Source organism: Rattus rattus, chromosome 9 (genome assembly GCF_011064425.1).
Source record: "Rattus rattus isolate New Zealand chromosome 9, Rrattus_CSIRO_v1, whole genome shotgun sequence".
Classification (NCBI taxonomy): Eukaryota; Metazoa; Chordata; class Mammalia; order Rodentia; family Muridae; genus Rattus; species Rattus rattus.
Window position 1 is genome coordinate 50,219,165 of NC_046162.1, and position 19,929 is coordinate 50,239,093.

General features: G+C 52.8%; 3 protein-coding genes across 3 annotated transcripts in view; 2 read left to right on the plus strand and 1 right to left on the minus strand.

Annotated features, from left to right (window-relative positions):
* The window catches only part of Mink1 (misshapen like kinase 1), a 52,580-nt gene extending 42,652 nt beyond the window's left edge, over positions 1 to 9,928 (plus strand). The window contains exons 13-33 of the mRNA XM_032914444.1: positions 1,864 to 1,980; positions 2,774 to 3,025; positions 3,229 to 3,402; positions 3,645 to 3,908; positions 4,255 to 4,340; positions 4,504 to 4,614; positions 4,750 to 4,868; positions 5,083 to 5,171; positions 5,321 to 5,344; positions 5,474 to 5,637; positions 5,961 to 6,063; positions 6,144 to 6,281; positions 6,478 to 6,586; positions 7,100 to 7,267; positions 7,376 to 7,519; positions 7,722 to 7,856; positions 7,983 to 8,083; positions 8,164 to 8,313; positions 8,403 to 8,562; positions 8,649 to 8,788; positions 9,095 to 9,928. Coding sequence (XP_032770335.1) covers positions 1,864 to 1,980; positions 2,774 to 3,025; positions 3,229 to 3,402; positions 3,645 to 3,908; positions 4,255 to 4,340; positions 4,504 to 4,614; positions 4,750 to 4,868; positions 5,083 to 5,171; positions 5,321 to 5,344; positions 5,474 to 5,637; positions 5,961 to 6,063; positions 6,144 to 6,281; positions 6,478 to 6,586; positions 7,100 to 7,267; positions 7,376 to 7,519; positions 7,722 to 7,856; positions 7,983 to 8,083; positions 8,164 to 8,313; positions 8,403 to 8,562; positions 8,649 to 8,788; positions 9,095 to 9,178 — 2,832 coding nt within the window. The 3' untranslated portion in view covers positions 9,179 to 9,928. The remainder of the gene's footprint in view (positions 1 to 1,863; positions 1,981 to 2,773; positions 3,026 to 3,228; positions 3,403 to 3,644; positions 3,909 to 4,254; positions 4,341 to 4,503; positions 4,615 to 4,749; positions 4,869 to 5,082; positions 5,172 to 5,320; positions 5,345 to 5,473; positions 5,638 to 5,960; positions 6,064 to 6,143; positions 6,282 to 6,477; positions 6,587 to 7,099; positions 7,268 to 7,375; positions 7,520 to 7,721; positions 7,857 to 7,982; positions 8,084 to 8,163; positions 8,314 to 8,402; positions 8,563 to 8,648; positions 8,789 to 9,094) is intronic.
* Positions 9,929 to 10,357: 429 nt separating this feature from the next.
* Positions 10,358 to 18,049, minus strand: Chrne (cholinergic receptor nicotinic epsilon subunit). Its single transcript, XM_032914445.1, is given in 14 exon segments — positions 10,358 to 10,583; positions 10,585 to 10,601; positions 10,681 to 10,787; positions 10,871 to 11,057; positions 11,132 to 11,246; positions 12,417 to 12,531; positions 12,609 to 12,809; positions 13,073 to 13,173; positions 13,742 to 13,897; positions 13,997 to 14,106; positions 14,208 to 14,252; positions 14,325 to 14,467; positions 14,673 to 14,781; positions 17,945 to 18,049. Coding segments are annotated over 13 exon segments (1,479 nt in total). The 5' UTR covers positions 14,719 to 14,781; positions 17,945 to 18,049; the 3' UTR covers positions 10,358 to 10,447.
* On the plus strand, positions 11,319 to 12,399 carry C9H17orf107 (chromosome 9 C17orf107 homolog). Its single transcript, XM_032914446.1, has 4 exons — positions 11,319 to 11,477; positions 11,572 to 11,772; positions 11,866 to 12,144; positions 12,226 to 12,399. The coding sequence occupies exons 1-4, from the start codon at positions 11,412 to 11,414 to the stop codon at positions 12,322 to 12,324; spliced, it is 645 nt and encodes a 214-aa protein (XP_032770337.1). The 5' UTR covers positions 11,319 to 11,411; the 3' UTR covers positions 12,325 to 12,399.
* Positions 18,050 to 19,929: the final 1,880 nt, after the last annotated feature.

A 19,929-nucleotide genomic window follows, 5' to 3' on the forward strand; every position in this document is an offset into this window, starting at 1 on the left:
TCCAATTTTGGACTAATTAAAGGCTGATAGAGGGAATTCATTTTAATTGAAGAGAATCTGTGTTTAAGTACAGTTTTCCATTTCTATATTACTCATTAAAGTAATATAGCTAGGTATGGTAGCTTTAGCCTGTACTGTTCATATTTGGGAGGTAGAGACAGGAAGATGAAAAACTCCAGACCAGCATAGTCTCAAGACCAAAAAAAAAAAAAAAAAAACCACAAAACAACCAAAAAGCTGGGAGTGTAGCTCAGTGGTCGAGGGCTTGCTAACATGCCTAAACCCCTGAATTCACCACAGCATTTAAAACTGGTTGTAGAGGCTGAAGAGATGGCTCAGTGGTTAAGAGCACTGACTGCTCTTCCAGAGGTCCTGAGTTCAAATCCCAGGAACCACATGGTGGCTCACAGCCATCTGTAATGGGATCTGATGCCCTCTTCTGGTGTGTCTGAAGACAGCTACAGTGTACTTATATATAATAAACATTAAAAAAAAAAAAAAAAAAAACTGGTTGCAATAGTACATACGTGTAACCCCAGCACTCTGAAAGAGGAGGCAAGAAGATGAGACGTTCTAGGTCAGCCTGAGCTACATAGCAAGTTTGTGTCCAATCTGATAAGCTTAAGCCTTGTTTACACACACACACACACACACACACACACACACACACGGTTGGGGCTAGGAATACAGCTCAGCTCAGTGATAGAGTCTGTCATACATGAAGGTCTTGGGTTTGGTCTCTGGTAACACATGCAAAAGGAAAGAAGAATTTTGTGTGTGTGTTTGAATGTACTTACTGTTGGTGTGTAACGGAGAATGAGAACTCTGGACTTTGGGGGGTTTTTGTTTGTTTATTTGTTTGTTTCATTTTTTCAAAATTTCTAACTAAACAGTACAGACACTGTGCAGGAGACAGCAACTCCAGCATCTACACTATCTCTGCTCCTCAGAGTAGGCTCTGTTCTTACTGAGGAAGAAGACATTTGTAAGAAAGCTTGACTTGAAAACTTTCCGCTGCTCTGATAGAAGTGGGGAGGACTTGACAGAGGCCTGGCCAGCAGCCTCACCGCCACCGTGGGAAATGCTCTTCTGTGTATAAGGGTCCAGAAGCTCAGCCGTGGCCGTTTTGATGTTTCTGTTGTTTGGAGTCAGAGCAGACACTGGCCAAAAAGAATGTCCTGCACATCTTGGGCTACCAATTTGTGAAGGTGGTTTCATAAATCTGAAGGTCGCTTTTCGGTGCATGGGCACTTGGTGCCCCCTTTTGGCCAAAGGTTGACACTGACATCCATTTCTCAGTGTTCAAGGAACAAAGGCTTGGGATGCAAGGATTAGGTGTTTATGGTGGCCATCTTAGGCTTTCAGCTGCTGTGATGACACCATGACGGAAAGCAATTCGGAGGAACATGGCTCTCAGACTTGCTCCTCATGGCTTGCTTGATCTGATTTTCTTATAGCACCCAGGGCCACCAGTCCAAGGGTGGGACAGCCTACAGTGGGTTGGCCACTCCCATGGCAGTCATCAGTCAAGAAAGTGCACCACTAGTCTCATGGGGACATTTTCTCAATTAAGGTTCCCTCTCCTAAAATCACTCTGGCTTGTGTCAAGTTGACATAAAACTGGCAAGTGCTGTGGGCAGCAGTTCCCATCCAGCCCCATGTGCACGGCTACCTCACGCTGAGCTCTTGGGGCCCAGATGCACAGCTCTAGCACAGGGCTAGGAATATATGTGCTTGGAAACATTGAAGCCTTTCTCTCCACCGTCTCTAACCTGCTGTCCATGGAGGGGCAGTCCTTCCAAGGCTGTGCTGTACTAGCCCCTGTGCCAGTCGGATCCCTAAGACATACTACCCCGTCTACAGCAACAGCGGCGAGAGCGAGAACAGCGCAAGCTGCAGGAGAAGGAGCAGCAGCGGCGGCTGGAAGACATGCAAGCCCTCCGTCGGGAGGAAGAGAGGCGGCAAGCAGAGCGGGAACAGGTATCGGCACCAGCGCACACACACACACCCGCCTCCACACCTGCCCTGCCCTGCCCTGCCCTGCCCTGCCCTGCCCTGCCCTGCCCTGCCCTGCCCTGCCCTGCCCCTGCCCCTGCCCCTGCCCCTGCTGCCTGCCTTCCTGCTCCCGGTGCCCTGTCCCTTTGGCTCCCCTGCCCCTAGATTCCTCCTATCTTTTCTAGCTTCACTCTTTCTCTGTTTTCTCCTACCCTTCAACCCTACCCTGCTCCCTGCCCTCCTGTCTCTGTGCCTTCATTCCCCATCTCTGCCCACCCTGTCTCCTCCCTGGGGCACTATCCTTCATGTTCCCACCTGATTCCTCCTCATCCCATGTCCTCTTACTGCCATCTGTGCCTCATTGCCCCCTGGGGCTCATCTACCCCTGTCTCCCTCATCCTCACCCTGCTGATCCCTTCCTTCGCCGCTGCTGCCACCCTCCTGCCGCCTCCTTCCCTCCCTCCCTGCCCCGCCCACCCCCACCCCCCAGGAATATATTCGTCACAGGCTAGAGGAGGAGCAGCGACAGCTCGAGATCCTTCAGCAACAGCTGCTCCAGGAACAGGCCTTGCTGCTGGTAACGGGGTCCCTCAGTGTCCTCGGGAAAATGCCATCCTGAGTTGCTTTCCCGCACTGGGATGGAAACACATCAGGGAAAGGGGCCTCCCAAGACCAGGGAAGCAGCTCCTGTCTAGGCAGTAGAGGAAAGGAAGGCCTGCCTGCTCTAACTTACATGGCCACACTCTGCTGAGCCCTCTCTCCCTACTGTTGGGCCCAGGAATACAAGCGGAAGCAGCTGGAGGAGCAGCGGCAGTCAGAGCGGCTCCAGAGACAGCTGCAGCAGGAGCATGCCTACCTCAAGTCCCTGCAGCAGCAGCAGCAACAGCAGCAGCAGCTCCAGAAGCAACAGCAGCAGCAGCAGCAGCAGCAGCAGCAGCAGCAGCAGCAGATCCTACCTGGAGATAGGAAACCCCTGTATCATTATGGTCGGGGCATTAATCCTGCTGACAAGCCAGCATGGGCCCGAGAGGTATGCTGCCTCCCTTGTCTCCTAAGACCCCATCCTACCAGTCTTTGCCGGAGGAACATTGTGGGAAGTGGTTGCTCCACAGTAAGGGCGCTGAGGGAGGGAGGGAGTGGAGGTTGTGGGACTAGAGCGTGTGGAGGAAGTGAGAATCTAATGTTGAGACCAGAAGCAGCCGCTGACCTGCTGATGCCCTACTCAAATCACAGGTGGAAGAGAGAGCTCGGATGAACAAGCAGCAGAACTCTCCCTTGGCCAAGACAAAGCCAAGCAGTGCGGGGCCAGAGCCCCCCATCTCCCAGGCCTCTCCTAGCCCCCCAGGACCTCTTTCCCAAACTCCTCCTATGCAGAGGCCTGTGGAGCCTCAGGAAGGACCACACAAGGTAAGTCCATCCCACCCATGTCCTAACACAGACATGGGTGGCTTTGCTTACACCCATGAGCACATGCTTGCATTCACCCGTGTCTTCTGTGCACCACCGGGCACATCCCCTGCACAGGTGACTTCTCTAGCTTTAGAGTCCCCTTATCTTTGATGGGAGCAGGAATTTTTCTCATCCCAGACCCCAGTCTGCAGGATGTGCCACAAAGCAGGCAGTCCACCCTTTCTGGTCTTTCCCTGCAGAGCCTGGTGGCACACCGGGTCCCACTGAAGCCATATGCAGCACCTGTACCCCGATCCCAGTCCCTGCAGGACCAACCCACTCGAAACTTGGCTGCCTTCCCAGCCTCCCACGACCCTGACCCTGCTGCTGTCCCCACACCCACTGCCACACCCAGTGCCCGAGGAGCTGTCATCCGCCAGAATTCAGACCCCACCTCTGAAGGGCCTGGGCCTAGCCCAAACCCTCCATCCTGGGTCCGGCCTGATAATGAAGCTCCGCCCAAGGTAAGTATAACCCCAAAACCAAGAATATATCTCTGAAGTGGGAGGAAGAAAGCCAGGCGGCCATGGAGACACTGCCTGTCAGGGTCAGCATCCAGTGGGTAGAAAGACAGAGCAACTATAGGAATGTGAAATGGCCAGGAGTCTTAAGGCTTCCCTTATCCCAGCGTAGCCATTCTTCAGCCTCACAGCCTGCTGCACACAGTAACTTCTCTGAACCTGTTCCCACGTGTTCTCCACGAATGCTGAGGACTGCATTCCTCAGGTTGACAGTGGAATCGCGTGTGTGCCATGTCCATGTCTGCACAACACTGACAGACAGAGCTTGTCAACTGCGCTTTCTCTCCAGGTTCCTCAGAGGACCTCGTCTATTGCCACTGCCCTTAACACCAGTGGGGCCGGAGGGTCCCGGCCAGCTCAGGCTGTCCGTGCCAGGTACACACCACCAGGGGGGTCATGATGTGGCAGCCTAGGGAGTGAGAGATAGAGGGACTTGGCCAGGTTATCTGCATAGGGTCGGGGCAAGCCCCAAACCAGGCACCTCATCCCCTCCCTGTGCCACCACGACCCGCCCCGGCACCCTGTGCTCCCTCCACAGACCTCGCAGCAACTCCGCCTGGCAAATCTATCTGCAGAGGCGGGCAGAGCGAGGCACCCCCAAGCCTCCTGGGCCCCCAGCTCAGCCCCCTGGCCCGCCCAACACCTCTAGGTAATGGAGTTGCCCCCCACTTACTCTCACCTCTCACTTCTGCCACCTGCTTCCCTGGTGATGGCTCCTCCTGCAGTGCAGCTTGACACTCACGGCTGGGAGAACATCTCTGATGTGAACTCTGTCCCTTCACAGTAACCCTGACCTCAGGAGGAGTGACCCTGGCTGGGAGCGTTCAGACAGTGTCCTCCCTGCCTCCCACGGCCACCTCCCTCAGGCCGGCTCCTTGGAGCGGAACCGAAACCGTGTGGGAGGTATGTCAGCCCAGGCCCAAGCTTTCCCTGGGTCTTGGCTTTGTCTTGACCAACACCAAAAACAGAGTCCATTTCCTTCAGTGGTTTAGGACCAGAGCACCAAAGGAAACAAGAGGGATGTGAATGGGTTTAGTGCCCGTGGTCAGCCCAGGGCATGGGCCTGGCACTATACTGTAGACATCTGTGACTTTCTGTCTCCCACCCTGCCATGCAGCCTCCACAAAACTGGACAGCTCCCCAGTGCTCTCCCCTGGGAACAAGGCCAAGCCTGAAGACCACCGCTCAAGGCCAGGCCGGCCCGCAGTAAGTGATCCGGGGCAGGCTGTGGAGCTTTCCCTAATGTGAGAGGCTAGGGGAGCTACTGACCTTACACAGCACAGCCATGTTACTAACCTTCTCACCATCTCTCCTGCTTCCTCCTGGCTGCCTTTCTTCCTCTGTGACCCTCCCAGAGCTATAAGCGAGCGATTGGTGAGGTTAGTGAGGGGCTGCTGGGAAGCTGTCCTTTGTCCCCTGCCTGCGCCTACACTGGCAGGCAGGCACCCTTCCTTGGTGGTGCTTCTGCCCGAGCCCTACTGCCTCCCCTCATCTCTTCTTCCCTGCAGGATTTCGTGTTGCTCAAGGAGCAGACTCTGGATGAGGCCCCTAAGCCTCCCAAGAAGGCCATGGACTATTCCTCATCCAGTGAGGAGGTGGAGAGCAGTGAAGATGAGGAGGAGGAAGGCGATGGGGAGCCATCAGAGGGGAGCAGAGACACTCCTGGGGGCCGGTATGGGGTATCCTAGGGCAGGGCCTTCCTCATCAGGACAAGCAGAGGAGAGATTTAGGGAAGGAGGGAGCAGGGTTGAGCCAGGTTGGAGGGATCAGAGAGTGAAGTTGGTAGCTCCCCCCTTCCACTGCTGTCACTGTGGGACCCTGTCAGATGCCCCTCTGTTTCTTTATCAGCCTGGCTGAGGGCCACTCAGAAAGGACCTGAGTCAGTAAGGGCTTTTGAGGAGGCTGAAAGCCAAGTCTCTGGCTGTCACCTGCTTCCTGTGGCATTGTATGGCAGGCAGGACCTGGAAGGCCCCACCTTCATCTTTCCCACAGCAGTGATGGTGACACAGACAGCGTCAGCACCATGGTGGTTCATGATGTTGAAGAGGTATCCGGGACCCAGCCCTCATATGGAGGAGGCACCATGGTGGTCCAACGTGTGAGTGGGTCTCCTTACCCTTGCCTTTTCCTGCAGCATGCCCTCTGCGGCCCTACCCTGACCTTCTGTCTGTTCTCCAGACTCCTGAAGAGGAGCGAAGCCTGCTGCTTGCTGATAGCAATGGCTACACAAACCTGCCAGATGTGGTCCAGCCCAGCCACTCACCTACTGAGAACAGCCAGGGTCAAAGCCCTCCAACCAAGGATGGAGGCGGCGATGTAAGTGTGTGGGGCGGGCGGGTCAGCGACTGAAGGAAGAGCCCTGGGGTTTGCAGAAGAGTGGGTGCTAGGAGCACTGTGACAGGTGCAGCCAGTACTGTGACCTTAATGGGGACCTGAGATCCATCCCATAGAAGAACGAGGGCCACAGACCAGGGCCACACGTGTATCTTGACTATTCCCTCTCCCCCCACAGTACCAGTCTCGTGGGCTGGTAAAGGCCCCAGGAAAGAGTTCATTCACCATGTTTGTGGATCTAGGGATCTACCAGCCTGGAGGCAGTGGGGATACCATCCCCATCACAGGTGAGGACAGGAGGAACCATCTGCCTTGAGGCTGGAGTACAGAGCGAGCCTAGATAGGAGCTCTCTGAAAATAGGCATGGGGCTGGAGAGATGGCTCAGTGGATAAAAATTTCTGCTCTTCAGAGAGCCCAGGTTTGGTTCCCAACATTCACTTAAGTCAGCTCAAAACCTCTTGAAACTCCATGTTCAGGGGATCTGATGCCCTCTTCTGGTCTCCATGGGTACCAGCATACAGAAACAAGCAAACAAAAAAGAGGGTTGGGGTGTTGTCAGCGGGGGACTTGGGGGTTGCTCAGAGTGGCTGAGGAAGCCAGGCAGAGGTGGAACTTGTGAGTGTTGGAGGCAGATGTTGAGCCAGGCCTTGGCCTTAAGCTCAGGTGTTCTTCTCTCAGTGCACCTCTGTTCTAAAGTCTCCCCATTCAGAGGATCTTGATGTGCCAAGATAGGTGGAGGGGCATAGGAATAAAAGTAATTACTGAGGGGTTGCAGCCCACCCTCTCTCTTCTTTGGTAGCCCTAGTGGGTGGAGAGGGTGGTCGCCTTGATCAACTGCAGTTTGATGTGAGGAAGGGCTCTGTGGTCAACGTCAATCCCACCAACACTCGAGCTCATAGTGAAACTCCTGAGATTCGCAAGTACAAGAAGCGATTCAATTCCGAGATCCTCTGTGCAGCCCTCTGGGGTAAGCCAGGGCTGGAAAAGGTGAAGGTGGTCTGGGCACAGCCTCCATGCTCCTGGTCAGGGGAGAGCCTGGATGTGCCTCTGACCTGTCCAAGGATTCCTGTTGCAGGGGTCAACCTCCTAGTGGGCACAGAGAATGGGCTGATGTTGCTGGACCGAAGTGGGCAGGGCAAAGTGTATGGACTTATTGGGCGACGACGCTTCCAGCAAATGGATGTTCTGGAAGGGCTCAACCTGCTCATCACCATCTCAGGTGTGTGTGAAGTTTGGGGACGGGCTTAACTGTGGCTTGCTTGTCCTCGTTCTGGGAGGAGGACAGCGGTGGTCAGACAGCACCATGGGATGCAGCAACAGGGCCTTTGATAAGAAGGAATGAGAGAGAGAGAGAGTGTGTGTGTCTGTCTGTCTGTGTGTCTGTCTGTGTGTCTATGTATGCTTGTCGGTTCATCTTACAGGGAAAAGGAACAAACTGCGGGTATATTACCTGTCCTGGCTTCGGAATAAGATTCTACACAATGACCCAGAGGTGGAAAAGAAGCAGGGGTGGACCACCGTGGGGGACATGGAGGGCTGCGGCCACTATCGTGTTGGTGAGGATGCCACAGCACGGTAGTCAGGGAGCAACAAGTTCTGGGCTAACCACTAAGAAGTCCTCAACGCTCACAGTGAAAGTCACTGAATCGTGTGTCCCCTCACCCCCTTTTCCTGCCCTCCAGTGAAATATGAACGAATTAAGTTCCTGGTCATTGCTCTGAAGAACTCCGTGGAGGTGTATGCCTGGGCCCCTAAACCCTACCACAAATTCATGGCCTTCAAGGTAATCCCAGCCTCAGCCACCAGTATGTTCCAAGGTTCTGCCCCTCCACCTGTCTTCCCTGAGCCTTCTCTCCTCCACAGTCCTTTGCTGACCTCCCTCACCGCCCTCTGCTGGTGGACCTGACAGTAGAGGAGGGCCAGCGGCTCAAGGTCATCTATGGTTCCAGTGCTGGCTTCCATGCTGTGGATGTTGACTCTGGGAACAGCTATGACATCTACATCCCTGTACATGTGAGCTTAGCAGGACTGTGGGATGAGGGAGACCAACCCATTCTAGACATGACGTGAGGACCCCACCCAGTCTACCTTCTTCTCCCTAGATCCAGAGCCAGATCACACCCCACGCCATCGTCTTTCTCCCCAACACTGACGGCATGGAGATGCTGCTTTGCTATGAAGACGAGGGTGTCTACGTCAACACTTACGGGCGGATCATCAAGGACGTGGTGCTGCAGTGGGGAGAGATGCCCACCTCTGTCGGTGAGTGAAGGACACCCCAAGCTGCTTGTTCCAAGGTGATTAGGACCAAAGCCTCCTTACAGCCCTTCACCATCTTCTCCCTTCAGCCTACATCTGCTCCAACCAGATAATGGGCTGGGGTGAGAAGGCCATAGAGATCCGCTCTGTGGAGACAGGCCACCTAGATGGGGTCTTCATGCACAAACGAGCCCAGAGGCTCAAGTTCCTGTGTGAGCGGAATGATAAGGTGAGGCAATGTATCTCTGAGAGGAGCCTAGCCCTGGTCTTGGGCCGCTCTCCAGACCTTGCTCTGGGCAGGGATCTGGAAGTGTGGAATGGTTCTGCTGTTCTGAGGCTGTCAGAGCCACACCATCCCCCTTACCCCCTTACCCCCACCCCGTGGGCTCTGTTGCCTTTACCCCAGGGACCTGATAACACTTGCCTTTCCTTGGGGATGGAGAGAAACAGGTGTCCATTCACTTCCTCTTTCGTCTCTCTTCCCTGCCCACCCCCACACTTTAGCCCTGGGTGATGTCTTTTCTATTTCATCCAGGTGTTTTTTGCCTCAGTCCGCTCTGGAGGAAGCAGCCAAGTTTACTTTATGACTCTGAACCGTAACTGCATCATGAACTGGTGACGAGGCCCCTGGGCTGGGGCTCCCCACACGGACCCAGCTCTGTCCCCACAGCCAGACTTCCCAGGCCGCCCCTGACCTCCCACCCCCCTTGGGCTTTTGCTTTTAATGGTTTGATTCACTGGAGCCTGCTGGGAACGTGACCTCATATTCCTGAAGCTTTTGTGATCACGTGATCATCCTTTCTCCCGACATTCTCAAAACTGCCTTTCCTTAACTTCTGGGGGATGACACAGCTTCCTTCCCCTTACCAGGAATTGAGTGGGACTTGCTCCTCCCTTTTCTCTACAGAAGAGAGTGCTTGGGGCTTGGACCCCTTACCCCATTGCTGCTGACTGAGCAGGGCCCTGCCCCCTTTTTTGCACGCCAGGGGAGCCGGCTCCCCCCTTGAATGTACCAGACTCTGGGGGGGGTATTCACTGGGCCCTGGGTTGGGGGGGTCACCAGCCACTCCAGGGGCAGGGACCATTTCCTCATTTCTGAAAGCACTTTAATGATTTCCCCCCTCAGTCCCCAGGGAATGGAGGAGGGACCCCATAGCCAAAACATTCCCCCCTTTCCTCCCCCCCACCCCATCTTGCCTCTTCCCTTCCCTAGAGGGAGAGGGCTCAGAGCTCCCACCCTCTCTCCGCCCTTGCTTGCATCTGTATATAGTGTGAGCAGCAGGTAGGCCTTCTCCCTCCAGTATCCTTCCTCAATGTAGTGGCCTTGGAGATCCCCTTTGTTAATAAAGACAACTCAACCAGCTTCCACCATTTTCAAGTCCTATCATTGTTCTCTCTCAGTCCTGGATGCTTTCTAGGGAGAGCTTTGAGAGTTGGAACTGCAGAGGGTAGAGGAAGTGCCAGAGATGAAGAGGTGAGGTGGACGCTGCGAGGCCCAGAATCCTGGAAGACATGGCAGAGGGGGCCAGGTCACTCTCAGGCCTATCCCCGAAGGATCCTTGAGAATATTTAGTTTTTACCAGCCCCAGCAGGGCCAGGCCAGACTTCAGGCTTCAGTGTTTCTATATCTAGGTCTTGTAAAACCTCATTGGCTATCAACTAGATACACATTCTTTAGGTTAGAAGGAGCCAAGAGCAAAACTGAACCAATTGGCTCCAAGTGCCTGACCAAACCACCCACTCATCTTCTACTATCCCCAAGGAGTCAGACCCACTCACGTGACCACACCACCTCTCCTGCAAGTTCACAAACCAGATTTATTGTCAGCAGCCTGTTTTCAAAATCTCTTTCTTGGGGGGTGGGGATGAGGTGGGTCCTGGTGCAGGCTCATGGTTGGATGCACGGTGGGTAGGGGAGATCAGGAACTTGGTTGAAGTAACCCCCAAGGAAGATGAGCGTAGAACCGACGCTGAAGAGCACCAACGCTGCCCAAAAACAGACATTGTCGAGGGCCTTCCCCATACACCCAGTCAGACAGTTCCTGTGAGAGAGAGCTTATGGAGGGAGGTGCCTGGAGGGCGGGGCATCTAGCACCGCTCCGCCTCAACCTCCCAACCCACCTCTCCAGTGGCTTCCTGGTCCCTTGTGCTCTCGGCCACAAAGTTCACAGCATCCACACAGCAGCGGACCTCAGGGGCTGCAGCACCCAGGTTCTGGCAGAGGGCGGCTGCTAAGGCGACACCAAGCGCTGGGTCATAAAAGAGCGGCCCCAAATGGCAAGTGTATGTCTTTGACCCACCAAGAGCTCACCGGTCCAAGTTCCATGCCGATGCCTCTGTCCCTCAAACACGAGTTCGCTCCGCGGCTTTTTCAAGATGAGCTCCTCCGCTCTAAGCAGAATGCCCACAGATGAGGCACGCCTCGCTGGTGAGGCAGTTCGGGGATCCTCTGGGGGTGGGCTCGAGCCGAGGAGGCGCGGCAGTAGCTCTAATAAAATCTGCAACCGGGGCAGAAAGAGGTTCCAAGTCCGCTTCCTACCCCTGGGCAGTACTTTCTTCAACCAGCGCTTACCTGGCGCAGCCGAGGGGATGTGGCGTGAGTCGTTGGCGTTCGCAAAGATACGTTGAGCACGATGACGCAATTCATGACAATGAGCGTGGCAACCACCATGACAAAAATAAGATACCTGATATACAGGAAGCATGATGTCACGGCATCCCACAAACAGAAGGCGCTAGCTGTCCTCTACCTCACAAATATCACCTCTGCAGAACTGGTGGTGTTACTTCTTGCCACCCCTTGATGATGCCAGTATTGTCCCGTCCGTCTGCATGTACCATCTGTTGCGGCCATGAAGGGGGTTCCCAGCAATTTGGACACCCTGCTGTGGGTCTACCACTTCCACAGCTCCACTGAGGTGAGGATATGAGAATGGCCCATCCAAAGGCAGCATCTGGAGAGGTCTCCAGCGCTTCCTGCTGTGACCCTTTCCACTACCCCTGCTCCTCCAGGTGGCCCTACAGCCTCCACTTCTCTCTTCCCTGGAACTTGCTGTGGCCGCGGCTCACGAATATCTGGTACAAAGGTTCAGAGAGCTTAAATCCCAGGACCCCCTAGAATCTGACAAGCTGCCTACGCAGACAGCCTCCTTAGGACTGGTGCTAAGAGAAGCTGCAGCCAGCCTCGTGAGCTTTGGAGCCACCTTGTTAGAGGTGAAGCTCTGGGAAGTTGAGAGATGGGAAGAAAAGGGGGAGAGGGCTATGCCAGAAAAAGGAGGGACCTCTATCCCATGTGCCCCAATGCAGATCTCAGCCCTGTGGCTACAGCAGGAGGTGCAGCGACTGGAGAGAGGCAACGGCTGCCCAGACCCAGCCCTGGACACTGGGGATCCTGGTAGGGCGCTGGCCCGTGTAGCCCTGGCAGCAGGGCAGGGGATTCGGCAAGCTGGAGCAGCAGCTGGCGCAAGTGCCCGGTACCTGATCCAGGGGGCGTGGTTGTACCTGTGTGGACGTGGTTTGCACGGGTCTACCTCATCCCTGCAACAAACCCTTCGCCAACTGGGCCTTGGGGTCCCTGGGGATCCGGTGCGTTTGGGATAAAGGGTATGACGCGGGTCAGAGGAGGTATGATTAAGGAGATACTGAGCTATACTGTCCTCTCAACAGAAATACTCGGGAAACCTCAAGGTGTCATCCAGCAACAGTGAGGAGAATGGGGGAACAGATAATCCATCACTGTCCCAGGCCCACCCTGTGTCCAAATAAAAGTCCAGAACGGGATGACACCAAGTCCCTGTGCAAGCCTTCTTTGGCGCCATCCATGCAGGCCCCCATCTCTGTGGGACCCACTTTATTACCTGCCCAGCAGCGGCACGCTCAGAGAAGTCTCTGGAATTTTCTGGGCAATTAGGAACAAGAAGACAGTCTGGGCTAGCAGGACGTTGATAGAGACCGTGCATTTCTGGCCACCAGCTAGAGGGAGCAAGCCGTGAGAGGTAAGCCAAGGAGCAAGCCCAGCCTGGGGCTCAGGAGTCAGGATCACCCCTTACCCTGCGCAGGTAGGAAGTAAGCGAGTAGCACCAAGCCAGAAATGAGCACACAAGGCACAATGATGTTAATGACGTAAAAAAGCGGCTTTCGACGGATGATGAGCGTGTAGATGACGTCAGTTTCTCCAGGGTCTTCTGTGGAGCCTCCCTCATAATGGCGAATCATGCCTGGGCAGTAGTCAATGGCCCATTCTCCATTCTCTGCAGGACATAGGGCACAGTCAGCCCACACACCCGTAACTCCAGGCCACTTGAAACCTGGGTTGTCTGCTTAGGGGCAAAATGGGTAGAGAGGGGCATTTCTGGTGGGGTTTGGAAACAGCACATTTGATGACGACAGTCTAGACTAACTTCAAGAAGCTCAGCTTCAGGTTATGTGGCTCAAGTCAAGCCCTACACTGAAAGTCACCCTCCTTGAATCTTATCTGGGAGAAGGTTTTTGGGAAAAGGGTATATCCCTTCACCGGTAAAAGCTGCGGTGTCGATGTCAATTTTGTTGATGGCATTGCCATCATCATCCACTGCAAAGATGAACTCCACCTCTTCAGCATTGTAGGTCTGGGAACTGTGAAACAGAGCCAATCTTTACCCCAGCAGCTGGGAGCCATCTTAGGCCCACCCTGGGCTTGGATCTGGCAGGGTAATACGGCTCTCTTCTGTTGCCCACACTCCCCGGCACATTCCCAACCCTGCTTCCTTTTTGTTTTGTTTTGGGTTGCTGACGGGCTTACCATGTTATCCAAGGGATTCTGGAACTCAAAAAATTTGTATGCCTCAGACTCCCCTGAGGAGTAGCTGGGACTACGGACTAAAACTACAAGATGGCAGCAAGAAGCCTGTGCCCACCCCTACTGCAAACCTAGATCCAGCTTCCCACCCCTTCATTCCAGTTCCTCACCCCACCTCCTTTACAAAGTCCTTCCAAAAAAGACCCCACCTACTCCTCCATAGCAGGCCTTGTCCCGTGCTCTAGGCCCATCTCACCAGGATTTTTTTTTCTTTTTTTTTTTTTTTTTTTCAGAGCTGGGGGCCGAACCCAGGGCCTTGTGTTTGCTAGGCAAGTGCTCTACCACTGAGCTAAATCCCCAACCCTAGGCCCATCTCAATACCATGCTTAAAGTGATTCTTCCTACCGAAAAATGAGAGAGCAGTTCTGCCAGTCAAAGGGGAAATAGGTGACCTCCACTGCGCACGTGCTGCGGTAGATAGCTGGGGGCAGCCAGCTCACAGCGCCTCCCTCATAGACCAGAACATTGCAGTCGTAGGCCACTCCAAACTGCCCATCAATACTGTAGAAACCAAGCTTTTCACGTGTCTGAACCTCCTTCAACAACCAAATCCCCCCCAAACCAGTTCCCTTGCAGCCTGGGCTCTTGGGTAATCCTCACTTGTTTTCCAGAACAATCTCTGGCAGCCATACATGTTCGGAAGGGACCCGCAGGATTTCTACGCCTGCAAAATCGTCCTTGCTGAAGTTGAGCCGATAGTCTTGCCATTCCTAAGAAGTGGGGACAAGAGGGTACGTGCTCTCCATCCCCCACCTGGCAGAAAAGAAAGGCTGGCTGGGAACCCTCCAACTGCTCCCCACATCTGACTCACAATTCCAATCCAGACACTGGTGGTCAGAGTCTCTTCTTTCTCATTCTACAACAGAAAGAAGCCAGGAGTTAGAGGTAGAAGTGAGGGTACAGGATTAGAATTGGGGGAAAGTCTTACCAGTGAGATGAGGTTGGTTAGGGTGACCTTGAGGGTGACGGTGACAGTGTCCTCAGGTCTCCTAACTGGCCGGCATTCTGGGTCATAATTGTCGAAGAGATGGTGATACAGGCTCAGCTCTTCATTCTTGCCTTGGCTTCTGCCTATGATTCGAGAAGGAAGGGCCACTGCACATGAAGCAGCAGCTGGAAAGGCTTCTCTCTGCCCCTCAGGCCAGTGCACCCTCCTGGGTTTGTATTTCTGGATTTCTCCCAAACCAACATTATTGTACCTGGGGACCAAGTCCTTTCCCTACTCCCCTCATGTTGACATATGGATCCACCTGGCTCCCCTCACCCCTGTCCCTACCAAAGAGTGCCAGGAGAAGCAGGGTCCCAAGCAGAGCCCTTGTCATCCTGATGTCTGGTTCTCAGGTTATTCTGAGCTTTGACAAGCTTGAGGGAGCAGGCCAAGGTGCCTGTGTGAAGGGGAGGAGGGTGCTAGTTCCGGACTAGGTTTGGGGACTGTCACCTAATCCTCTGCCCCTGCTGTGGGGGTGGAAGAGGCAGCTGCCTCATCCTGTGTCCCTTGCCCCACCCCATCCCAGCATCCTTTGCCTGAGCTTCAGCAGGCTCTGTAAGCCACAGGCCTATCATCTCAGGAGAGAAGCAGGCTTCTAAGCACTCGAAACCACAAGCCATTAGTGCTGTAGACCCCATTCTCAACGCATACTGGTATCTTTTATACAGCTGCCCTGTATTGGTGATTCTAATGGATGCATCTGAGGGAGTAAACATCCTGTACCTCTCATACTACTCCTGGCTTAGATACTTTTCTATTGCCATTCTAAGACCCATATCCAAGGCAACATATAAAAGAAAACATTTGAAGATCGTGGTTCCTGAGGGTTACATTCCAGAACCATCATGGTGGGGAGCATGGCAGTAGGCATGGTGCTGGGGCAGAAGCTGAGAGGTCACATCTTCAAATGACAGCATGAAGCAGAGAACTAGGAATAGTCTTTTGAAACCTCAAAGGCCAACCCCAATGTCATACTTCCTCCAATAAGGCCACATTTAATCCTTCCCATACAGTTCCACCAACTAAGGACCAAGCATTCAAACATGAACCTATGTGTATGTATGTATGGGGGGCTGTGTTCTCATTCAGACACCACAACCCCCACCCATGGACAATACATGCTATCATACCCTGATGGGTCCATTCATACTAATGGTTAGACAAAAAGTCTCTACGAAGACCTGGCAATAAGACAGGCGGCATACAGAATTACTCTGCAGTGACACCCTTGACCTGGCAAAGCCTATGTTCAGTATTGGGCACAACGCCTTCAACATGACCCCAGGATAAGCCCACCGTGACCTTACTTTGAACAGGAGACCTGCTATCCCTTCCCTTTTCTTGCTGCCACCTTATGGTGGTCATCAATGATACTGTCTTTCCAACTACTGTCCAAAATACACTGGTCTTGAGTATAACCCAGGCTGGCGCTGAAGTTTTGAACTTTCTGCCTTAGCCACCTGGGGCTGGGATGACAATCATGAGCCACTAGGCTTGTTTTTGCCTAGTTTAGTTCATTTGTTTTAAAGGTAAGTTTTGTAGAGCTCAGGCCGGCTTTGGACTGATCTTCCAGGCCCTCCAGGGGCTAGGACTGCAGTGTGAGCGCAAGCATGGTGAGTACTCAGGGGTTTCTTGAAATAAGGCCTCACTATGTAGGTCCGTCTAGCCTAGAACTACAGAAGCCAACTTTACAGGCCTCCTGACTCCTCTTCCTAAGCGCTGAGATTCCAGACATGTGCCACCAGGCCAAGCCGGAAGCTCTTTGTGTGTTACACCTTACAAATCACCCCAATCCAGGAAAACAATCACTTCTGTTCTGAATGCACAAAAATAACCTGTAGCTGGGGATCATCACACAAGTGTGTTGGTAATAATGCATGAGGCTTGCTAATCAATGTTATTGGTCATGTACCTCTGTGATCATTTTATATTTCACAGAACAGTTACGTTCAACATTTCCTCATTTTTCTCCCTACCCATCAGAGTCCCTCCATCATCTGAGACCAGCATGGCCCTGTGGCCCTTGTCTATTTCTCACACTCACTTGAAGCCTCTGTCTCTGTTCCTCACTTTCCATGCAGACCCCAGAAGGATTAGGAAGTGAGCTCACCGCCTTGAACTCGGTGCTGAGCATCTTAATGCAGTCTCCGAGTTAGGACCTGGCCAACGGGCACTGTGCTAAATGCAGACACTTGTCCAACCATTGGTGAACACTTACAGATACTGTGACTACAGAGGTTAATAAGAATTGCTTCTGCTGAGTGCTGGTAGTGATAGCAAGCACCTTTAACCCCAGCATTCAGGAGGTAGAGGCAGGAGGATTTCTGTGAGTCTGAGGCCAGCCTAGTCTACAGAATGAAGTCTAAAACAGTCAAGACTCCACAGAGAAACCCTGACTTGAAAAACCATAGAGGAGGAAAAAGGGAAAAGAAAAAGAAGATTCTCGTTTGACCCACTGGTGAGCTCACCCAGCCCCACAGGATAGTTTGAAACCCGGCGTCACAGGAACAACCTTAGCAAGACTCAAACCAAAAAGACACAAATGGGGACCAGTGTATAAAATGTATAATGTGTAAACTGTGGGCTCAGGGTAAGGGTGCTGCCTGCCAAACCTGACGACCTGAGTTTGATACCCTGGACCCTCATGAAGAAAGGCGCAAGTGAACCAACTCCTACGAGCTGTCCTCTGCCCTTCACACTGCACAGAACAAGTCGGCTACTGACCAAGTTCATTCCTGAGCAGGAACAGAGCAGGAAGGGCGATGAGGATAACCTGGGGTGTCTCCAATTCTCCTAACCAGCTACAGGCGTCAGGAACACGCCTGGAGCCAGTCTTGGTTTTGTATTTATATATTGAAAATTCGGTTTCTCTGGGGGCTGACTTCCAAGCTAGCCACAAAGATCTTAGCTCGACAGGAAGCCACTCCCTTCTCCAAGTCCTCTTGGCTAGCAATCTGAACAGCTGCGGCTGCCCCTGCCAGGGCCGAGGGCTGCGGCTCTGACCCGCCCAGGACCTTCTCAAGGCACCAACCATCTCCAGCAGTCACAGGAGAGCTCCTCTGTGTTTGGCACAAATAGCAGTCTCTCTGTCCTAGCAGGGGAAGTGGGTTAGCAGAGCCCGGCCAGGGAGCATCCAGTAGACACCAACCAGCAGTGTTTCCCTCACTAGGACTCAAGCTAATTGCTGAGGCCTGCTGGTTGGCTGTGTCCAAGGCATTCAGTAGAGTTGGGCATGCTGCAGATACTTGTTACCTACTGGACAAATGACCGAACTGCTAGCATCTTTTTACTGAGAACTGTTCTCTCCAACTACATGTCCAGAAACATAACTGTGTGATCATCTGGAGGAGAATGACACCCACAGGCTTAACTATTTGTATGCTTAGTCTCCAGTTGGTGACCTAGTAGGAAGGTGTGGCCATCACTGCAAAGTGGGCTTTGAGGTTTCAAAAGCCCTTGCCAGGCTCATGAGTGCTCTCTCCATCTCTCCCTCCCTCCCTGCCTATTGCCTGTGGATCAATCAGGGTGTAAAGCTCTCAGCCATTGCTTCTGTGCTATACCTGTCTGCTTCTCGCCATGATGATCACAGTGCCAGGCATTGGTGATGTACACCTTTAAACCCAGCACACAGGAGGCAGAGACAGGGGGATCTCTGTGAGTTTGAGGCCAGCCTGGTATACTAAGCGAGTTCCAGCACAGCCAGGGTTGTTACACAGAAAGAAATTCTGTCCTGAAAAAACAAAGAAGAAAAAGTATTTTACTCATGATACAGTATAGAAAAAGGGCCTTTTAACAATAAAAATAGACAAGTGCCAAGTGTGGCTGAAACCCACCTTTAATCCCAGCACTGAGAAAGGAGATTCAAAAACAGCCTGGGCTACAAAGCAATACTTAATCTCAAAAAAGAGAAGAGAAAGGAAGGGAGAAGCACTCAGCAGTCCCTTTGGGGATCTGGGTGCAAGCAAGGAGTCACCAGAGCAGAGCACAAGGGTTTTTAATTTCTATAACCCAATCCCAGGAGATCCAACGCTCCTCTGGCCTCTCAGGGCCTGGCATGCACACAGTGCCAGATATACACACAGGTAAAACAAATACAATACAAAGTTTGAAAAGAAGAGAGGTCCTCAGTACAGGCTGGTCACCTGGGATGAAAGATGTCTCAAAAACATTTGCTCACCTCTAGAGGTCAAGATGACGTAACGTAAAGGGAAGTGTCATGCCAGCAGAAACTGGACAACACACTCATGGGGAAAGCCAGGCATCATGGCTTGGGTTCAGAGAGCGAGATGATGAGGCTACATGTGGAACAGGAAGACTCTAGTGAACTTGAAAGGCGGGAGGGAGGGGTTCAGAGTTAGAAAAACTTGTAAGAAATTATAGCCAGCAAGCTGGCATGTTGGCATGCACTTGAGAGATGTAGACAGGAGGATCAGGAGTTAAAGGCCAACCAGGGCTACATCAGACACCGTCTCAGTTGAACAAGTAACAAACAGACCATATCCCCAAAGCAGTTTGAGGTGGGACTCAAATAACAAAGGGGTGCAATAGGCAAATGACACTAACAAATGATGCTAGGCCTCAACGTGCTTTAATATGCTCACTCTCAATACTGAGCTATGTACGCCACCCGCTTGGAAGCAGACGCTGCCAGGCGTAGTGGTTTGGGTCTCAGTCCTAGCATTAGGGTAGCAGAGGCAGGTGCAGGCGTCTCTGACTTCTGCAGCCTGCTCGACCTAGCAAGCTCCAGGTCAGCCTGAGCTTTGTAGTTAGACCCGGTCTTAAAACAACAGTCACCACAAAAAGAAAAAAACAAAAACCAGTGAGCTAGACAGCCACTTTGGAAATCTGGCAGCTGTTTTATTTATTTATAATTTATTTAACTTTTTATTTTTCTAAGATTTATGTTATTCATATGAGTACACTGCAGCTGTCTTCAGACACATCAGAAGAAGGCATCAGATCCCATTACAGATGGCTATGAGCCACCATGTGGTTGCTGGGAATTGAACTCAGGACCTCTGGGAGAACAGTTGGTGCTCTTAACCTCTGAGCCATCTCTCTCCAGCCCCTTAACATCTTTCTAAAATTAATAATTACTATATCCCAAATGCTACCCCTTTCCTGCCCCATCCTCACAGAGTCTCTCTCTCCATTCCCCTCCCCTTCTCCTATGAGAGGGTACCCCCCAGTCTGGCACTCTCCCACTGAGGCCAGACAAGGCACCCCTGTGGGGAGCAGATACCACATTCAGGCTACAATGTTAGGGAGAGCCTCCACTCTACTTGTTGGGGACCTGCACTGAGACTGAGCTGCACATCTGCCACATATGTGCTAAGGGCTCACCCAGCTGGAGGATGTTCTTCGGTTGGTGGAGCAGTAGTCTCAGAGCTCCCAGGGGTCCTGGTTAGCTGACCCTGTTAATCCTCCTGTAGGTTGCCATTCCCTTCCAGCCCTTCAATCCTTCCCCCAACTCTTCCATAAGAGTTCCTGACCTCCATCCAATGTTTTGCTGTGTGTATCTGCATCCGTTTCATCAACTGCTGGG

Coding starts and splice junctions, on each gene's coding strand:
- C9H17orf107 (XM_032914446.1), top strand. CDS start 11,412: ATGAAGGGGGTTCCCAGCAATTTGGACACCCTGCTGTGGGTCTACCAC. Junction 11,478..11,571: donor ACTTCCACAGCTCCACTGAG/GTGAGGATATGA, acceptor CTGCTCCTCCAG/GTGGCCCTACAGCCTCCACT. Junction 11,773..11,865: donor TTGGAGCCACCTTGTTAGAG/GTGAAGCTCTGG, acceptor GCCCCAATGCAG/ATCTCAGCCCTGTGGCTACA.